At 44.1% G+C, this 19,316-nt stretch overlaps 1 protein-coding gene across 1 annotated transcript; it reads right to left on the reverse strand.

The window, feature by feature from the left end:
* Positions 1-2,737: 2,737 nt before the first annotated feature.
* On the reverse strand, positions 2,738-19,129 carry CMPK2 (cytidine/uridine monophosphate kinase 2). The gene is made up of 5 exons (XM_007971579.3): positions 18,458-19,129; positions 16,907-17,021; positions 14,653-14,854; positions 6,093-6,326; positions 2,738-4,626 (listed from the first exon to the last, which is right to left on the reverse strand). The coding sequence occupies exons 1-5, from the start codon at positions 19,127-19,129 to the stop codon at positions 4,503-4,505; spliced, it is 1,347 nt and encodes a 448-aa protein (XP_007969770.2). The 3' UTR covers positions 2,738-4,502.
* Between the last annotated feature and the right edge of the window lie 187 nt (positions 19,130-19,316).

A 19,316-nucleotide genomic window follows, 5' to 3' on the forward strand; every position in this document is an offset into this window, starting at 1 on the left:
CAGACTGCAGATGGTTTGTTATCCATCTAATAAGAGATGGGAGGCAAGGCATCCCTCAGTCCCCTTCCTCCTTCTGTGCTACCCAGGGTGGACAGAAAGAGAGAAAAGGCATTCCCCTTCTCCTTTCTTCTCTCCTCTGGGTCCCTGCAGCCATCATAGGTGCCACCCCATGGATGCAAGCATATCCTTCACCCATGGATCCAGATGAGCCAGTAGGCAGGGCTAGTCATGCTTACCTGCATAAAGCCCTAACTTTCCACCCTGCTGGATTCCTAGACCTACTCAGCCCAAAAGGCTCTCAAGGTACCCCAAGAGGCCTAGGAGAGATTATGTAGTAGTTGGGTTTGGGCAAGACTCTTTAATGCAGGGAATGTCCTAATACCATCTGTGGCTTCCCTTGCTATGGCCCCAGTGAAAAATCAGAATTCCACAGGATGGGACTGATTAACATCCAAACATAAAATTCTTTTTTTTAAAAAATACCATTGTAGTTGAATGCAGAACGGGTGCCTCAAATGAGTGTAAGAATTGAATGGCTGCCATTCCTTTGATGGGGACAGTACTGAAGCTAAGATCTGTCTTATCAGGATGGCCAGTCCCAACTGTCGAAAGCAGATTTTTTTTTTTTTTTTTTTTTTTTTTTGGTCTACAAATAGGACATGGCATCTGATCACTGAAAGAGGTACATAAAAGGGAAAAGAATTGGCAAACAAGAGGTTTGGGGCAGAGGAATGACAAGGTTCCCCACAGAAAAAAATTCCTTTCTACTAGGTGGCACTGTAGGGTTAGAAATGTTCAGTAAAAACTCTGACTCCAAATTCTTTTCAGGCAAAAGTTAGAGAGATTTGGGGTTTGATAGGTTGCCCCCATAGCAAGCCTCCCACCATAACAAAATTAACTTCTCTCATAAAAGAACTGCTTAAATTCACTGGGCAATGCTGAAGTCTTATATTGGAGGAAAACACAACCCAAACAGAGAGGAAGATATTCACTCCGGGTGAAAGATCCTCCCATATCGTGCCATGAATGTCTATTATTGTGGGATAGAAAGGTCCTTACTAGGTGAAAATTTAGAGTGAAGTCTTGAATTCCCTGTTTCCAGGAAATCACAAAAACAACTCTTTGAATTACATTCTTGATTACTAAGACACAAACTAACTCTACTCAGGAAGATTCTATCCCTGGGTTACAAAAATACCCACAACATTGTATACAAAGAAGAGGTAGGAGACATGATAGCCACAAGAAGAAGGAAAATGCAATAGGAAAAGAGTGGAAGTCTTTGTGCTGAGTCCCTGATGGGTTGTAGGGGACTGGAGTTAGTCCAAGGGCCTTCAGATAACACTGAGGGGTAGCCCCAGTCAGAAACCTTCAGTTGCCCTGGGACCTTCCAATCCCACTTGACAGCTAGGCCCTCTGTGAAAGGAAACTAGATTGCAATAGACGAGAAGCCTCAGAAATGCAAGTAAAGGGTGAGAGTTAAAGGTCAACTATTAATCATCCTTCTAATGAATTCCCTTCTTCCCAGCCAATGCATCAAAAGGTGTTGTAGTCTTACCAATGCACCAAGATGTAACAGTCTCCTATTGTCTGAGATAATACCCAGAGTTCTTTGTCCTACTTCCAAGAAGATTAAGGAGTGCAGACATGAAGGTGAAGTTGGAGTGAAAGTTTAATAAGTGAAAAAATAAAGCTCTCTGCCAGCAGAGAGGGGGGGCTCTAATGGGGCACCCACTATGAGGCCAGTTGTGGCGGGTTTATGGGCTGCAAAGGGGAAGGAATGTGCTTAGTCTACCAGCTGTCTTGGAGAAGGCGTGACTCAGCTTGGCCAGGCACCCTGGCCCAGGACCAATCAGAAAGCCTGGCCTAGGACCTTTGCCTGGGACCAATCAAGGGCTGAAGTTATGATTCACAGAGGCCAGACTCACAGTCCAAAAACTGGAAAGTGCCCACTGGAATCCACTGGAGCTCACTGTGCCCATGCCCACAAAAGGAGAAAAAACTTTTTCCTGGGAGCCTGCTGACTATACAAAAGACAAAGGCGTTTTTTATGCCAGGACTTGTTCCCTCATCTGAGGGAGCCAGAGGTTTGTGCAAGCTTTTATCTGAATGGGCCAGAGGCTCTCCTATCTGTGCAGCCGCAGGCATGTCTCCAGGCACAACACCCTGTGCTAGTTTTCTTATCAGTGCCTGCAATTTTTTTCCCCAGGCTGCTTTTTAGGTTATATGGGATAAGGCACTTACCAGTGGGCGGAAGGCTCTCTGGGGACCCTTCCCTTGTTATTTACCTAAGGTAAGCTAATTCCTTTCAGTGTCATCCTTATCTCTTGGTCCTTAGATGGCTCGCTATCACCTCTGAATACAGTTGATATGAAGAGTTAAAGGGGAAAGGGATAATATCCCCTTGACATTTCAGATATTCCTTCTGCTCACATACTATTGGCAAGAAACTAACCAGTCACCCACCTCTAGCTGTAAGGGAGCCTTGGAAATGCACTAGGAATTCTTGGCACCCATGTACCAAGCTAAATATTACATTACCATGGAAGAAAGGAAGAACAAATTTTGGGGTAACTAATGGTCTATCACAGGAACAGAAACAAAGTTCATCTTGCAATGAGCAGAGCCAAGCAAAGGATTACCTGCCATCAGTTTTAGGGTGGGAGGTGCTATTTTACCGAATACTCGTAAGTCATACATACCTATCAGTATATAAAAAGTCCAGGTGTACAAAGAATGAATTACAAAAAGTCTTTAATATTTGTAATGAGGAAATGATATTTAAAAGCAAACAATAGCCCTCCCCTTTCTCTGAAAGCACTTTGACCACAAATTCCACTTAGCCTGCCAGCTCACACCTTTCAACTTCCTTTACCAAAATTTCCCTCCTTTATATCTCAATATTAAAAGGGGAACTGAAAAAGCACTTTTCAGACAAATCAATATGTACCCAGGATGACAGCACAGAGTAGTAAACCACAGCAAAGTTTATTCATGTGCAAGGGACGTAAAGATACATTAATTGTTTGTTTTTCTGGGCTGCCAGTATAAGCTTTTCAGAATGTTTAAAGTAAATAAAACTAATAATACAGCTAGATATCACATTGCTAAGAACCCTAATGCTATTTATCAGCTTTAAAATACGTTCAACTGAAACCAATTACATTTTAATATATATATATTACATAGAAATTACCTATAGCTCTTTTAAAAATCCTATGACATTAACATGAAACTTTATTAGAATTTAATATTCCATATGCAAACCTGATAAAACCTTAAATTTAATTATTTGGCAGTAATGTCTTCTTAAGAAATGGTAGATAGGATAAAATAATTTACAATTTTATCTGCTTTTGAACTGGAAGGAATTTTAGGTAATCACCTGGTTCAACCTACTCCCTAAAGCCACATAGCTCTATAATTTCTCCTTCACTCAGCTACTTTTTTCTATCTAAAGATATCTCAATGTGATTTCGTATGTAATCATGAGACATTCAAGTGCAAGATAATTTACCAAGAAATCCCACTCCAAGATCCACTGTACTTACTGAACAAGACAAATTAAGTTTGTGTAATGAAAATACACAACAAACATTGCATTTAGCGTTTTGACTCCACTTTTAATTAGTGAATCATAGCTCCTACGCTGAGGAAACATATATTATGTATAGATCAATATAAATAAATTACTGGATTGGCTAAATGAAATGCATCCAGTTCAATGGAAAATGTGCATTCTATTCAGGGCCATACTTTACATAAAAAAGAAAAGGAATGTAAATAAGCAAAATATAATTCAGAGAAGGTTGGTATATTTGCAGTTGGAGCATCTTGGCTTGAATGTCTTTATATATGACTCAGAAGCCTACCAAAAGGGCTCTGAGCCTCAGACACAAGATCAATGCCTTCTTTGTAAGTGTTCCTTACCCAAAAATGGCCCTGCAGGAGTGTCCTTGGATAGCCAGGACATATAGACAGCCTCTGCAGGAACAGTTGGCTCTAGAATTTGGGACTGAGGGAGATGCAGCGAGCCCATCATGATGAGTGCAACCAGATGTGGAAGAAGCCAATGCTAGGCACGTCACGATCTCATCAGCATGCCAGTGTAGGAGAAGGAGGGGCTCTGGAGGCTCCCTGCTGATCTGGAAGATCTTCTCTGCTGCTTCTGTACACCTCGTGCTGTCTGAGTAAGACAGGTCTTCCAGAGATTTGGTAGTGATGAAGTGAAACATATGTTCCAAGAAAATGTTTACCATGCCAGGAAGAAAGCAATTGCTGGCCTCTCACTGGGACATGGTGAGAGGGTCCTTTGTGATGACAGGTCCATCAGTCAGAAGAGGGTATGATGGCTGAAGTAAAATTAAGATGCCTGGTCTCCAATTTTCTGCCACACAACATGCTTGTACAACAGAAATTTGGGAACACCGCGTAACAAATGGTGGATGTAGATGTTTCAAACAACATCTAATCTAGTTAGACATGGCACCTGGCCAGAGTAACTACAGTTCATTAAAACTAGTTTGGATTAGGCTTAATACCGTCTGCAGGACCTTTTCTCTGCAGGGGCTGGCATCAACCACATGGCAACCAGGATTCTCCATCCGCTGGTAGGACATTTCTACCCTGGGGACAGGCAAAACACAAAGAGTTGGTCTACTTTTTCACACAGCTATTTGCATTAATGTTCGTTTCCTACCACAGCATAAACAGCTTGAAGCAAGCTTCCCATGTCATTTATCTCACTGTAACTAGCTTTGCCCACAGAAGACGTTGATGCATTTTGTTTAATAAATAATAAATGAATAATAATGTTTAATAGCGAGCATTTGTTGAATACCTGTTTTCTGCCAAGCATTAGCATTTTGCATGATTTTTCTCATTTAATTCTCAAAGTAACCTTAGGAGGGAGACTATTGTCATCCCTCTTTTGCAGAGAAGGCAACTGAAGCTCAAAGAATTTAGGTAATTTGTTCAGTGGCAAATTTCCCCCAAGTCTGTGCCCTGAATAATTTTCATACAAGCCAGAGTCCTTAATATATGCATGGGACACTTCTAATATTTTGCCAGAAATCTACATATCCTTTCCATGCTAGCTAGCCTTCATGTGTATACAGAGTGACTAGTGCCTATTTCTTTAGGGAATCCTCACAGCACTGCAGTTAAAACAGGGGTGTCGAGGTGGATCGTCTGCACTCACAACTCTGCTTGACTACTTCCTAGCCAAGTGAATTGGTCAAATCTCTTATCCTCCGTTTCTCAGTTTCCTCTGCTGCAAAATGAAGACTGAAACCATACCTCCCTTGCAAATGTTCACTGAAGTTTAATGGAATTAATACAAGTCAACTGCTTAGCACAGTATCTTAACCCACAGCAGCTACCATTATTCATAACATTACTATGTTATGGTAACAGAGCTGTCATTGTTTAGTTAGAGAAAATATTTCTGCTTCAGTTTTTAAAGGCAGTGCTGTAGAACTGATTCATACTCAGTCATGAGGCAGGAGGCCTGGCCAGACTCTCTTCTGCTGTTGTGTTTATAACTTTCTAATTAAAACAAAAACACTGGCTGCAAAATCAGAAAGATTTTAATCCCAGTTTTACTACTGAATAGTTACATACATTTAGACAAATCACTTAATCCTTTGAGCCTTAAAGTTGTAAACTGTAAAATGCAGCTAATGTTTTCCTCGCAAGGATGACATAACATCAGTAAAATGCCTGACACACGGGAAGCATCTAATAGGTAAATGTTACTGTGAGCTCATTATCTAGTGCTCTGTGTGATTTTGCTATGACTGGGGAAACTGAGGCACAGTCACTTACTGTCTTACCCAGGTGCAGCTGCTCCTAGCACAGCCAGGATCAGCGGCAGGGTCTGATCCCTAGTCTGATGACCTTTGCTTTAAGATAACAATGCTGCAGACCTGTGGTGACAAGCCCATTGGAAGGGGATGAAGTAACTTAGAGGATGTTGCCTCTTGCATTTGAAAACTGGAAACAGTATCACTTCCTCACAATCCTAAAGCCAGTGCCAGTGGCTCATCTCCCTTCAGGAACGCCTGCCACTCACATTGCATTGGGACACCTACTTTTGACGAAATACACTGTTGGCCTCAAGTTCTGCTTCTTCCCTGGTCTTCTCCATGCCCCGGCCCTGGAGCCTCTGCAACCTCTCCTCAGGACTCACGGTGAGCAGCAGGATGAGGTCAGGTTTAAGCAGGTCCTCTGGCCACTGGTATACAGGATGATGGGCTGGGGGCAGGTGCTGGAGACCCCCACTCACCTCGGTGGCTATGGCATAGGTGGCAGTGCTGTGCCAGTACCTGAGAAGGAATGGGGTAGTGAGTTCTCTGTCTGCGGAAGAAGCCAAAGTAGCATCTGAAAATCAGCAGCCGGGAATGATGAAACCAGGTTTGGCTCTACAGACGGTTTTCTAGTATTGAATAAGTTAAATAAAATTAAATTTTATAAACTAAAAAATGTTATACAATATTGTTTAAAACATAAAATTGACAACAGTAATAATGCAGTGTGTTCTTCACACAGCTCCATTGACGTATCTCAAACTACCATTTAGTGTGGCCTCCGCCATCACATCTTTTTGGTCCTGTTGTCCGAGTTCCTCTATGAAAGAATGGAGGGTGACAGGGGACGATGAACCTGTTTGGCAGTTCATTTGTATTTAAGGGCTGTGTCTTGGCAGACTAAAAACCTGGAAAGGCCATGTCAGTTCCTACACCTTCAGTTCTTTGTTTTTTTGTTTTTTGCTCTTGGTGTTTTTGAGATGGAGTCTCACACTCTGTTGTTGCCCAGGCTGGAGTGCAGTGGCAGGATCTCAGCTCACCGCAACCTTTGCTTCCCAGGTTCCAGCAATTCTCCTGCCCCATCCTCCCAAGTAGCTGGGATTACAGGCATGCACCACCACGCCCAGCTAATTTTTGTATTTTTAGTAGACATGGGGTTTCATCATGTTGGCCAGGCTGGTCTCAAACTCCTGACCTCAGGTGATCCACGCGCCTTGGCCTCCCAAAGTGCTGGAATTACAGGTGTGAGCCACCATGCCTGGCCCAATTCTTTAAAATCCTAAAATTTTGATCATTGTAGAATTGAACTCCTCTCCACAGTGGAAAGTACACAGTGGTATCCACATAATAAATTCCCTGTGTCACCTGAACTGTGTGTCATTCTGCCTGTGCCCCCCGCCCCACTTGTTTTGTAGACATAGGTAAAAGTCATCTTAGCTGATACAGCCTCAATCTCCTTATCTGGAAAACAGAGATCATGCAAGGTTTGTTTGCCTTCCATAGTTGTTGCAACCTCTCCTCTGGACCTCTGTGCTTTAAAAAAAACTGTATCACACTGTTACTATAAGATAAATATCTAATTGTTATCAGACACTGGTTATAACTAAAGCCAGATCATTGCAAATTATGATAACAGAATACAGGACAGCACTGAAAAGGACGCAAGAAAAAAATTCACTTGCGAGTTGATAATCCCGACACCATTCATCCTTCAAAGCCCTTGCACACCTTCAAAAGTGTGCTCTGAGAGCTTCAGGCCACTGCCAGCTCCTGTGAGTTCTGCCTGGATACCTTCCTATGTGTCACTTACCCAACTCCTGTTACTCACAAACTTGCACTTTCAGCTTCTCTGTCAGACGGATTTTGTCCCGCAAGCTCAAAAAAGCCAATCAGGGTCTCAGTTTTCTTTTTCTGGTACTTAAACTATAATTTACACCATGGTCTGCGCATGCTCCAGATTCACTGAATTAAATGCCCATCAATGAATACAGAGTCTGATATCATCTTATTTTTAAAGTCTTCTTTATTGTAGAAAAATCACCAGCAAGAACAGATTTTTAAAGGTAATAGGGGTGATTAAGTCTCCAACCCTAACCACAGTCCCATTAAAAATTACTGTCTCTCATATTTTTCAGCTAGATGATGGTATTGTCTACAATGGGTTTCATCAAAATCTTTAAAGATGAACAAAACCCACAAAGACAACAAATAACTGCTCTTTTCATCTGACAAGGTGATACAGCATTTCTTTAAAGAACTAAATTGCAGACAATTCACACACACAAAGAAGACAAATCAAAGGAAGAATTAGGAACCTGTTTTCTACAGAGTTCTCCCTAGACAATACAGCTGCTTGTTTTAAATAATCATACCCTTAGCCCATCAATTTCAGACGCTTCCCACTCTTTAGTATTCTCCAATCCTGCCGTCAGGGAAGCCACATTAGTTCAAATCAAAAGCAATTTGCCAACACATACACAGCTCATATTATAATGCTTTATATTTTAATAGCAATTCCCTATTTTCAGGGCACTTCCACACACATCCACTCACTGAATCTTCATCACAACTCCTGACCGTAGGAAGGGAAGGGGGCATGAGTATCCCCACTTAACAGATCAGAAAACTGGGGAACAGAGCGCAGAAATCCCTGCCTGCACACAGTGGCCAGTGCTGCTTCAGGATCCGCAGGCATCCTAGGAAATAGTGTACCTCGAAAGTCATACCCTGCTGGGAAAACCTTAGTTTTTTCAGTGCTTTTCAGTCCTTTTCAGTGCTGTCCTGTATTCTCCTATCATAATTTGCAATGATCCGGCTTTAGTTATAACCAGTATCTGATAAGAATTAGATATTTATCTTACAGTAACAGTGTGATATAGTTTTTTAAAATAGTTTTGATACAGGACTGTATCAAAAAAGATATCAATTTGGTTTGGTTCTCTGTCCCCATCAAAATCTCCTGCCAAAGTGTATTAGGTTGGTGCAAAAGTCATTGCAGTTTTCGCTATTAAGAATAATATCAAAAACCACAATGACTTTTGCACCAACCTAATAATTCTCATTGTTGGAGATGAGGTCTGGTGGGAGTTGATTGGATCATGGGGGGCAGACATCCCCCTTGCAGTTCTCATGATGGGGAGTGAGTTATCACAAGATCTGGGGGTTTAAAATGTATAGCACTTCCCCCGGCTCGCTCGCTTTGGCTCTCTCTCTCTCTCTCTCGTGTTCTCTTTCTCTCTCTCTCTCTCTCCTGTTGCCATTGTTTCCTCTTCAACTTCTGCCATGATTGTACGTTTCCTGAGGCCTCCTCAGCCATGCCTCCCATATAGCCATGCGGAACTGTCAGTCAACTAAACCTCTTTTCTTTATAGACTACCCAGTCTCAGGTATGTCTTTATAGCAGTGTGAGAATGAACTAATACAGATATCACATATGATAACATCGGGCACATTAACAATAGGGCAAAAACATTTTCCAGGCAAAGCATTCCCATAAACGATCGAGAATTCGTATCCTTCTCAGTTCATCCTAAGATTCCACATAACTTGCCAACGTTGAAATTCTTATTGTGTTATCCCCATTGCCATCCCCATTGTCATCCCAGGGTTAAAACGACTCATGGGCCATCACAGTCTAGACTGTAGCAACAGCCTTCTAGCTGATTCTTTTTCCTTTCCTGCCCCTCCCCCACCACACACTTTATTCTCCACATACACTCAGGGCGGTCTCTTGATGGAATATTTCAGACATACAGAAAAGTGTACAGAGAAAGATACAGTTTCAAGAAAGGAGTAGTAGTTCTGTGTCCCGATATCACAAATCAGCTTTTCAGTGACCAGCTTACCCACCAGGAACAAGTGGAAAAGCTAGAGGAGTCAAAATGAAAACCTGCTAATACTAAATGTCAACAGGGTGGTTAGTCACAGGGACTTGACAAACACAGCTGTTGGGAGGGGAGGAGACTCAACATTCTTTCAACCCCTTTAGAATACTTTTTGCAACACCTACCAAACCTGACCAGCCACAAACCCCATGCCCCTGCAGTTCTGTTCCCGGGAACCTATGCAACAGAATGGCATCCATATGTGCACCAAAAATGTATGAAATTTAGTTCACAATAACAGAGACAAATCTTCAAAACACATGTGGTATGAAAGAAGTCAGGCGCAAACAGAACTCCATACCTAACAAATAGTTGCATCTGTAGGCAGTTTAAGAACAGGCAGAACTAATATATGGCTATGTCAGTTGGGACAGTCACCACCCCTGGGGATGAAATGGGCAATGACTGGGTGGGGGCAGAACAGGGGTGTAAGGGCTGTGGCAGGCTCTCATTCTTGATCCGAGTACAGGTGACTTGGCTGTGTTGACTTCTTGAAATTCCTTGAGATTTACATTTATGATTAATGTTATTTACCAACTATGCCATACTTCAATGCAATTGCTTATGTTTACAAAAATAAGTAAATCTTTGGAGAAAATGAACATTCAAGAAATGTTAAGAAATAATCCAATCACAGTCGAAGTCCTTCTGAACTCCTTATCAACCACATTTATCTCTACTTCCCAGAGAACAACTTTCTTAAATCTGCTTCAACATCCTTTCATTTCTCTACTCTTTGCAGTATGAATAACTGTGAGTGTATTCTACTGAACATCTTTCGGCAACTTGACATTTTCATTCAACATTATGGTTTTGTAATGTGTGTGCTCTCATGCACTGCACAACATATTTACACTCTGCTGTATGGTTCTCCACCTTATAAATATGCTGGTATTTATTCATGCTTTCTCCTGTTGATGGGCTTTAGGTTTTTCAAATTTTGCAACAGTATGAAGGAAGCTGAAAGAAATTTTGTGAGTGTTTCTTCAACAGGCAGGAGCAATCTTCCACTTTGCTACATCTTCTCAAACTGCTCTCCAAGTGATTATGCCAGTATCATATGATATGCTCTGACCAGCATCATATGAAAGTTTCTATTGATCCATATCATATGAGGAAACTTTTAGTTACAGTAGTTTCACCAACTAGATGGGAGTAAAATGAAATCCAGATGGGAATAAAATGGAATCTCACAGTGACTGTAATCTTTTCATCCCTGTGCCATCGTGATGTAAGTTCAGTATGACCTACTTGTCATATTCTTTCTCCTTTCTGAGTACTTTTAAAGCTATTTTTTTCTTCTTTTTTGTTTTATTGTTTTTGGGATTTTTTTTTTGAGACAAGGCCCCTCTTGCTCTGTCACCCTCTTGTTCTGTGACTGTAGCCTTGACCTCCTGGGCTTGAGGGATTCTCCTTCCTGAGTCTCCTAAGTAGCTGGGACTACAACTGGGAGCCACCATACCCAGCTATTTTTTTATTTTTTGTAGAGATGAGGTCTCACTATGTTATCAAGGCTGGTGTTGAACTCCTGGGCTCAAGCACTCTTCCCACCTCAGCCTTCCAAAGTGCTTGGATTACAGGTGTAAGCTACTGCACCTGACCTAAAGCTATTTCTTACAGATGAATTTTTAAAGTACATATCAGTTTATGTCTCTCCTTTATCAGAAACATTCCAGTGGCTCCCCAGTGCACTCAGAATAAAATCCACTCTATGGCATGGCCTGCAGGCCCTACAGATCTCCCCCAACCTTCCTCTTCCCATTCATCCACAGAGCACCTCCTCATCTACTACGTTTCCAGAACATAGACCATTTTCTAGTTGTCAGATATGTTAGTTTATTTCAGTTCAGTCTTAGCTTCATTCTTGCAGATTCCTCTCTCCACACTGCTTTCTGTTACCTGGGAATTTTCACATTTGGCTTTTTTTTTTTTTTTTTTTTTTTTTAAATCAGGGCTCTGACTAATGGTGCTTTCTCAGACAGGCCTTCCTAAACCATATCTAGTGGGAGGTTAGCCATTTTCTAACACATTACTTTGATTTTTCCTTTTCCCTGCACTTATCATGCTTTAATATTGTCTTATCTCATCTTATGTATTATTTTATGTATTTGTTCACTTGATACTTTTCTTCTCCTAAAATGTTAAGTTTGCTCAATGAAAGTAGGGAATAATCTATCTCATTGTTATGGTTTGGCTGTGTTCCCACTCAAATCTCAGCTCTAATTCCCACATGTTGTTGGAGGGATCCAGTGGGAGGTAATTGAATCACATGGTAGTGAATAAGTCTCATGAGACCTGATGGTTTTAAAAAGGGGAGTTTCCCTACACAAGCTCTCTACTCTTGTCTGCTGCCATGTGAGATGTGCCTTTTACCTTCCACCATGACTATGAGACCTCAGCAACATGGAACTGTAAATCCACTAAACCTCTTTCTTTCATAAATTGCCCAATTTCGGGTATGTCTTTATCAGCAGTGTGAAAATGAACCAATACAGTAAATTGGTACCAGAAGTGGGGTGCTGCTGAAAAGATACCCAAAAATGTGGAAGTGACTTTGGAACTGGGTAACAGGCAGAGATTGGAGCAGTTTGGAGGGTTCAGATGAAGACAGGAAAATGTGGGAAAGGTTGAACTCCCTAGAGATCCGTTCAATGGCTTTGACCAAAATGCTGATAATGATATGGACAATGAAATCCAGGCTGAGGTGGTCTCAGATGGAAATGAGGAACTTGTTGAGAACTGGAGCAAAGGTAACACTTGTTATGCTTTAGCAAAGACACTGGCAGCATTTAGCCCTTGCCCCAGAGATTTGTGGAACTTTGAACTTGAGAGAGATAATTTAGGGTATCTGGTGGAAGAAATTCCTAAGCAGCAAAGCATTCAAGAGGTGACTTGGGTGCTGTTAAAGGCATTTAGTTTTAAAACGGAAAAGAGCATAAAAGTTGGGAAGATTTGCAGCCTGACAATGTGACAGAAAAGAAAATCCCTGATGGGTGCAGCACACCAACATGGCACAAGTATACATATGTAACAAACCTGCACGTTATGCACATGTACCCTAGAACTTAAAGTATGATAATAATAATAATAATAATAATAATAAAAAGAAAATCCCATTTTCTGAGGAGAAATTCAAGCTGGTTGCAGAAGTTTGCATAAGCAATGAGGAGCCAAATGTTAATCACCAAGACAATGGGGAAAATGTCTCAAAGGCATGTCAGAGATCTCTGCTGCAGCCCCTCCCATCACAGACCCAGAGGTTTAGGAGGAAAAAAATGGTTTTGTGGGCCCAGGGTCCCTCTGGTGTGTGCAGCCTAGAGACTTGGTGCCCTGTGTCCCAGCCACTCTAGCCTTGAGCAAAAGACGCCAAGGTACAGCTCAGGCTCTTGATTCAGAGGGGGCAAGCCCCAAGCCTTGGCAGCTTCCGTGTGGTATTGAGCCTACAGGTACACAGAAGTCAAGAATTGAGGTTTGGGAACCTCCGCCTAGATTTCAGAGGATGTATGGAAATGTGGGGATGTCCAGGCAGAAGTTTGCTGCAGGAGTGGGGATCTCATAGTGAACCTCTGCTAGGGCAGTGCAGAAGGTAAATGTGGGGTTGGAGCCCCCACACTGAGTCCCCACTGGGGCACTGCCTAGTGGAGCTGTTTGAAGAGAGTCACTGTCCACCAGACCCCAGAATGGTAGATCCACTGACAGCTTGCACCGTGCACCTGGAAAAGTTGCAGATAACACTAGCCTGCGAAAGCAGCAAGGAGGGGGGCTATACCCTGCAAAGCCACAGGGATGGCACTGCCCAAGACCATGAGACCCACCTCTTGCATCAGCATGATCTGGATGTGAGAAATGGAGTCAAAGGAGATAATTTTGGAGCTTTAAGATTTGACTACCCAGCTGGATTTCAGACTTGCATGGAGTCTGTAGCCCCTCTGTTTTGGTCAATTTCTTCCATTTGTAATGGCTGTATCTAGGAAGTAACTAACTTGCTTTTGATTTTACAGGTTCATAGGTGGAAGAGACTTGCCTTGTCTCAGATGAGACTTTGGCTGTGGACTTTTGAGTTAATGCTGAAATGAGTTAAGAGTTTGTGGGACTGTTGGGAAGGCATGATTGGTTTTGAAATGTGAGGACATGAGGTTTGGGAGAGGCCAGGAAGGGAGTGATATGGTTTGGCTGTGTCCTCACCCAAATCTCATCTTGAATTTCCATGTATTGTGGGAAGGACCCGGTGGGAGGTAATTGAATCATGGGGGCAGGTCTTTACCACGCCATTCTCATGATTGGGAATAAGTCTTACAAGGTCTGATGGTTTTAAAAAGGGGAGTTTCCCTGCACATGCTCTCTACTCTTGTCTGCCACTATGTGAGATGTGCTTTTTACCTTCCACCATGATTGTGAGGCTTCCCCAGCCCCATGGAACTCTAAGTCCATTAAACCTCTTTCTTTTGTAGATTGCCCAATCTCAGGTATGTCTTTATCAGCAGCATGAAAATGGACTAATACACTGGTTTATCATTGAATCCTCTGAATTGAGACTAGTCTTTGGCACACAGGAGGTGTCCAGTAAGTATTTGTTGAATAAGCCAATGAACAAATGAATGACTGAAAGTATAGACTCATTAATGTTCCCAGTATGCTATTTCCAGCTTGCTATTACCTTGGCAAGTTACTTTACCTTTCTGAGATCTACAGTTCTCATCAGTAAACTGGGAATAGCATTTAACATTCACCTACCCAAGTTATAGTTCCAGATACTAGTATTATATATGTAATTCTCCAGCAAATGCCAGTGCCTGGTATAGGTAATTAACAATTCATAAGCAGAATTCCTATTATTATCATAATACAGTTTGACTTAAACACAATTTTTTCTTGGCATATACATGTATGTATACACACACACACACACACTCTTATATATTAGAGAGAAAAGGCCTAATTCAAGGCATCTTTATACCCACCTGTCTACAATCACAGGAGATTTGGCAGATTCTTTAGCTATTTCAGAGGCTACAATATAATTGCCCAACGAATAAAAAGCTCTTCTAATGATAGTTGGTTCATCATCAAAGATTTTCCTCCACTGGCCAATGCAAGAGGGTGGTGACTTTAAGAGGACAGCCTTAAGCGAATCTGCAACTGACTGGGTCACCGTGGTTTTACCTGCGGATCATACACAAAGTATACACATCTTAACCACAGCCCAAAAGTTAATACTGCTGTAGAAAGAGCACAGACACTCTCTCAACCTGCAAATCAAATGAGCAGACTAAATAACAGGATTCTTTATAAAAAGCTATAGACCCATAGGAAGGTAGGATTCCTCTGTGTGGTATTAGGAAACCTGGAGGAAAAACTCCTGTTAGTGATCAAATCTGATATTGGGAGTCTAGATACAAGAGCCCCTTTTATGTATGACTTTTATTCCCGGCAGCCCAGCTACTGCTTACCCTCTTACCATGTTCCCCACCCTGAAGACTTTCTCTCATCTTACTGTCTGTAGTTGATGAACCCACAGCTGGCATCCACAGCGACTCTTCTCGTCCCTCTTCTCTTTCTACCTTCTTCAAACCCTGCTTCCACTTCTGTGCAATCCCTTTCCAATTTCCAGGCCTGGTTCTACCACTCACTCCTGTGCTTGCCCCTTTGGGCTTGGCCTTTAGAGCTTTTGTATCTGCTTTAGGCTTCAGCCTTCTCCTCAAAGGCACTGCTCAGGCCTCATTGACTTTCTGACTCCCCCTTGCACAACCTCAGGTGACAGATTAGCCCCTTCCCAGAGCCCATCTCACAATTCTCAGCTGCTGCCTGGAGCTCAGGACAGGTGGTGATGTGAAGATGATCTACTCCAGCAAACTGTGCACTAGTTTCTCTGAGCTCCTACTGTTTCAATTTATTTATAAGTTTCTCTATCACATACTTAACACTTTATTGCCAACTAACTATTTTCTTTTTTTCTTGGGTTATCAGGATGGACCTTAACAGTAGCTACCATTTCTCAGTGTCTACTAGGAGCCAAGTACTCAGCACGTTATGCTCCTAATTCTCCCAGTGACCCTGCAAAATAGTTATTATTCAATCATCTTACAGATGAAGAAACTGAGCACTGGAGAAGTTAACAAATTTACCCCAACTCACCCTCCTGGCAGGCCTTGGTGCAGGATGCAAATGCAGGGCAGACAGAACCACTAGCCTGTGTTCTTTCTGCCACTCTATGCTATCTCCTTGTAACATTTGTATGTGTGGATGCTGGTGTTGAGGCAGAATTTTTATATCTCCTGTAATCCCACCAAATCTAAATTAGCTGTGGGTACAAAATAAATGATCAACAAAACACATCAGCTGAAGGACTGATAATGTTACAATTCCCTCTGCAGCTGAAAGAAACTATGGCTGGTCCTGGGCACAGCCAGTACACCCGAGTGATGACAGCTGGTCTCCCTGAAGGCCAGGGCATGGCCCGATCCTTCATATGGAGCCAGGATGGTCAACATGGACCACATCTCCCTAGCTGGGTACACAAGTGCCTCCATATGGAAATTGCCTTTTATATTATTAAAAGTCTGTACCCCTCAAGTTTACACAGGAGGAGAAACTCCTGTGCTGAACCACTTGGATGCTAGTTCTCCAGCATTAACCCTCCCCTCGGTGTGTCCTGGGCCACAGGAGCAGCACTTCTGTCCCTTTTGTACTTTGGGCTAATGTGAGCACACATTGTATTTTGACCTCAGTTTGACAGCTCAGAAGGTTTTTTTTCTTGCATTTCCTAGTTCTTCCACATTTTGCTCCAGAAGAATCTCAGAATTGCCTGTGGTTCCTGGACACATCACCCTGCTTCAAGCCCCTGCACATTTGCCCATGCTATTTCTTCTGTCTGGAGGATGCTACCTGCTTTCATCACCTGACCAACTCCTATCTGTACTTAAAATACAATCCAGGTATCACGCACTCCACCCCACAAAGCCCCACAGAGGCCAGATTCAGTGCCCTCCCTATGTTCCGCCAGACCACTGAGGGTTCGCACCCACACACCATGCTGCTTCATATTGAAGGTCTTATTCATCTCTGCATCCCAGGGCCTGCCTAGCACAGGGCCTGCCACACAGCAGGGGCACACAGAAGGCTCCATATAAAGTTTTGTTTTGCAGGAAGTATTTCTGTTTCTGCACCTAATCAGTTAGTGTCATTGCCTATAACTAAAAGGTAATATTATCTCACCCGTGGCATCCAGTCCTTCGATGGCAACAACCTGGAACTTTCCTTTCTGGACCTGTTTTGGGCACTGGTCGACCAGGTCAAGCACCGCCCGGGCTTCAGGAATAAAGGAGGTACACTGTAAAACAACGTCTATCCGTCAGCAATGAAGACAGGGGCTTTTGCAGAAATCACACCTAAATTGCTGAGCACAACATTATAGGCCTAAGTTATACTGAGAACGTGCCAGACCATGGAAATTCAGAGTATTCGATGCTAGGATGGACTGGAGTGTTTTATTTTATATTGAGTAGCCGAGGCTCGAAACAGCTGTCCCTGTCTGGATCGCTCGGTGGCATGCAGCCCTCACTGAGCAGCTCTGAGAAAGGCCAGACAAGGCACATCATTAGTGTCCTGTGACACAGCAACATGGAACTACAGGCCCACTGGGAACACAGTGTCACAAGAATGGGAAATCCGCTACACAGTGAGCTGGAGATAGCAGTCTGCATCTGCAGCATGTCCTCTCCTAGCCACTCAGGAGACTGAGCAAAAGAGCCAAGCACAGCAATCACAAAGCTAGCAGAGCAGCGTCCCTCTGGGAATTTCCAGTTCCTCAATGTGCATTATCTCACTGCACGCTCACGGCAACTCACAGCGAGGCTCAGACACTCATGTGCTTGCTCTGAGCAAGGCAATCTTCTAAGTGCTTTACAAGTAGTCAGTTGCCAATCTCTGTGATAGCTTTGAGGTGGTGGTTGGGGGTACTATTATAATTCCTAGCGTATGAATTAAGGAAACTGAGGCAGAGAGTTGAAGAAACTTGCTCAAAGTGACACAGTTAATAAATGCCAGAGTTTAAATTTAAATACACGTGGTTGATCTTGCACTCTTAACTGCTCCACAACGCTGTCCCGTAAGCTTGGAAAATATTCCCAAGATCCATGGGGCATCCTCAAGGGTCATCTGTGCCACAGGAGGAAATCTGCCTAGCCTGCGATCAGAAAGAATCTTCAGTCTCTTTCTTTGAGTACCTGCTGTCAGTCAGATGTTTCCTTAATCATCAGGACAACACCGCAAGGCAGGAATTGTACAAGTCAAAGGGTCAACATTAGAGTAGTTGAGTAACCTGTACAAGGTTCATGGCCAGTCGGTAGGTAAACACTATTTAAGTCTAAATTTCTTAAACCGCCTAAACTCATGCATTTTCTTTTTCACCCCAAGATCCTTGAATGTTGATCATCAGCAAATAAAATTACTTCCCAGCTGACATTATTTTCCCTTACTCCCGGCAACCCCTTTACTCCCTCTGTAGTGCTGTTGGGATGCTTTTACAGCAAGCATCGCGTGGCCTGGTGTAGGTCTATGTTCCACAGCAGGTAGGAAGATCCTTGCAAACAAGAATCTTGAAAGAGTTGCCTGGCATACAGGACACCTTCCCTACCTGATTTGCGAACGGAAATAAACAAACCACCCAGGCAAGAACCGGCTTTACAGACCAGCCTCTTGGTTCAGTTCTCTGATCTGAAGGGTTCAGATGCCACGCTGGGCGCTGGAAAGGGACAGAACTCTTACCTCCTCCAAAACGGCCCGGGCGGCTTCCCGGTCCGGGAAGACTACGGAACTAGGCAAGTCTGGCACCACCGGGTGCAGCGGGGGCTCCGGGGCGGGCACGACCTGTGCGCAGCCCACCTGCAGCCGTCTGCCGTCTTGCACCTCCCAGAGGCGCTGCCACAGCTGGCCGCGGGGATCGGCCTCGAACTCGCCCAGGTGCGGGCGTGGTGCCTCCTGGCAGGCGCCCAGCAGCTCGAGCAGCGCTTGCCGGGTGTCAGGGCCATCCAGGGGGTCGCGCAGCAGGAAGCCTTGCTGCGCGCCGGCCTGGCCGCCCGGGCAGTAGCAGAGCAGCCTGAGCAGCTGGCACCGCTGGAAGGGGCCGCGACGCAGCTGGTGCAGCAGGCGTTGGTGCAACCGCGCCGCCCGGACTCGGGCCCCGCAGCCGCTGTCCGGGGTCACCGGCACGCACAGCGAATAGCTGCGCTCCGGGGGCCCCAGCAGCGCCGCCAAGTGGGGGTCGGGGGCGTCTGCGTCGCCGGGGTCATCGGCGCCCAGGGCGAAATGAGCCAGGGTGCAGTCGGGGAGCTCCAGGACGAAGCGGCGCGGTGGAGCCATGGCCCCAGCGCAGACCCCGCGCCGCCCGAGCAGCTGCCCCGAGAGTGGCCGGCGCAGAAGCGGGCGGGCAAAGGCCATGGGCGTCTCAGCGACGCCGCCCTCGGCGCCGCCTCAGAAAGGAAACCCGGCGGGAGCCAGGCGCCGGCGGGAAACGAAACCGAAGCGTTGCGGGGGAAACGAAAGCCAGAGGCCCCTGCGGGGCAGGAGCCCTGAGGCTGGCGCGCTCTTCCGGCCTCTCCTCCTCGCCGCGAGATTTGCGCGATAA

The sequence above is a fragment of the Chlorocebus sabaeus genome, chromosome 14, assembly GCF_047675955.1.
Source record: "Chlorocebus sabaeus isolate Y175 chromosome 14, mChlSab1.0.hap1, whole genome shotgun sequence".
NCBI classification, from domain to species: Eukaryota; Metazoa; Chordata; class Mammalia; order Primates; family Cercopithecidae; genus Chlorocebus; species Chlorocebus sabaeus.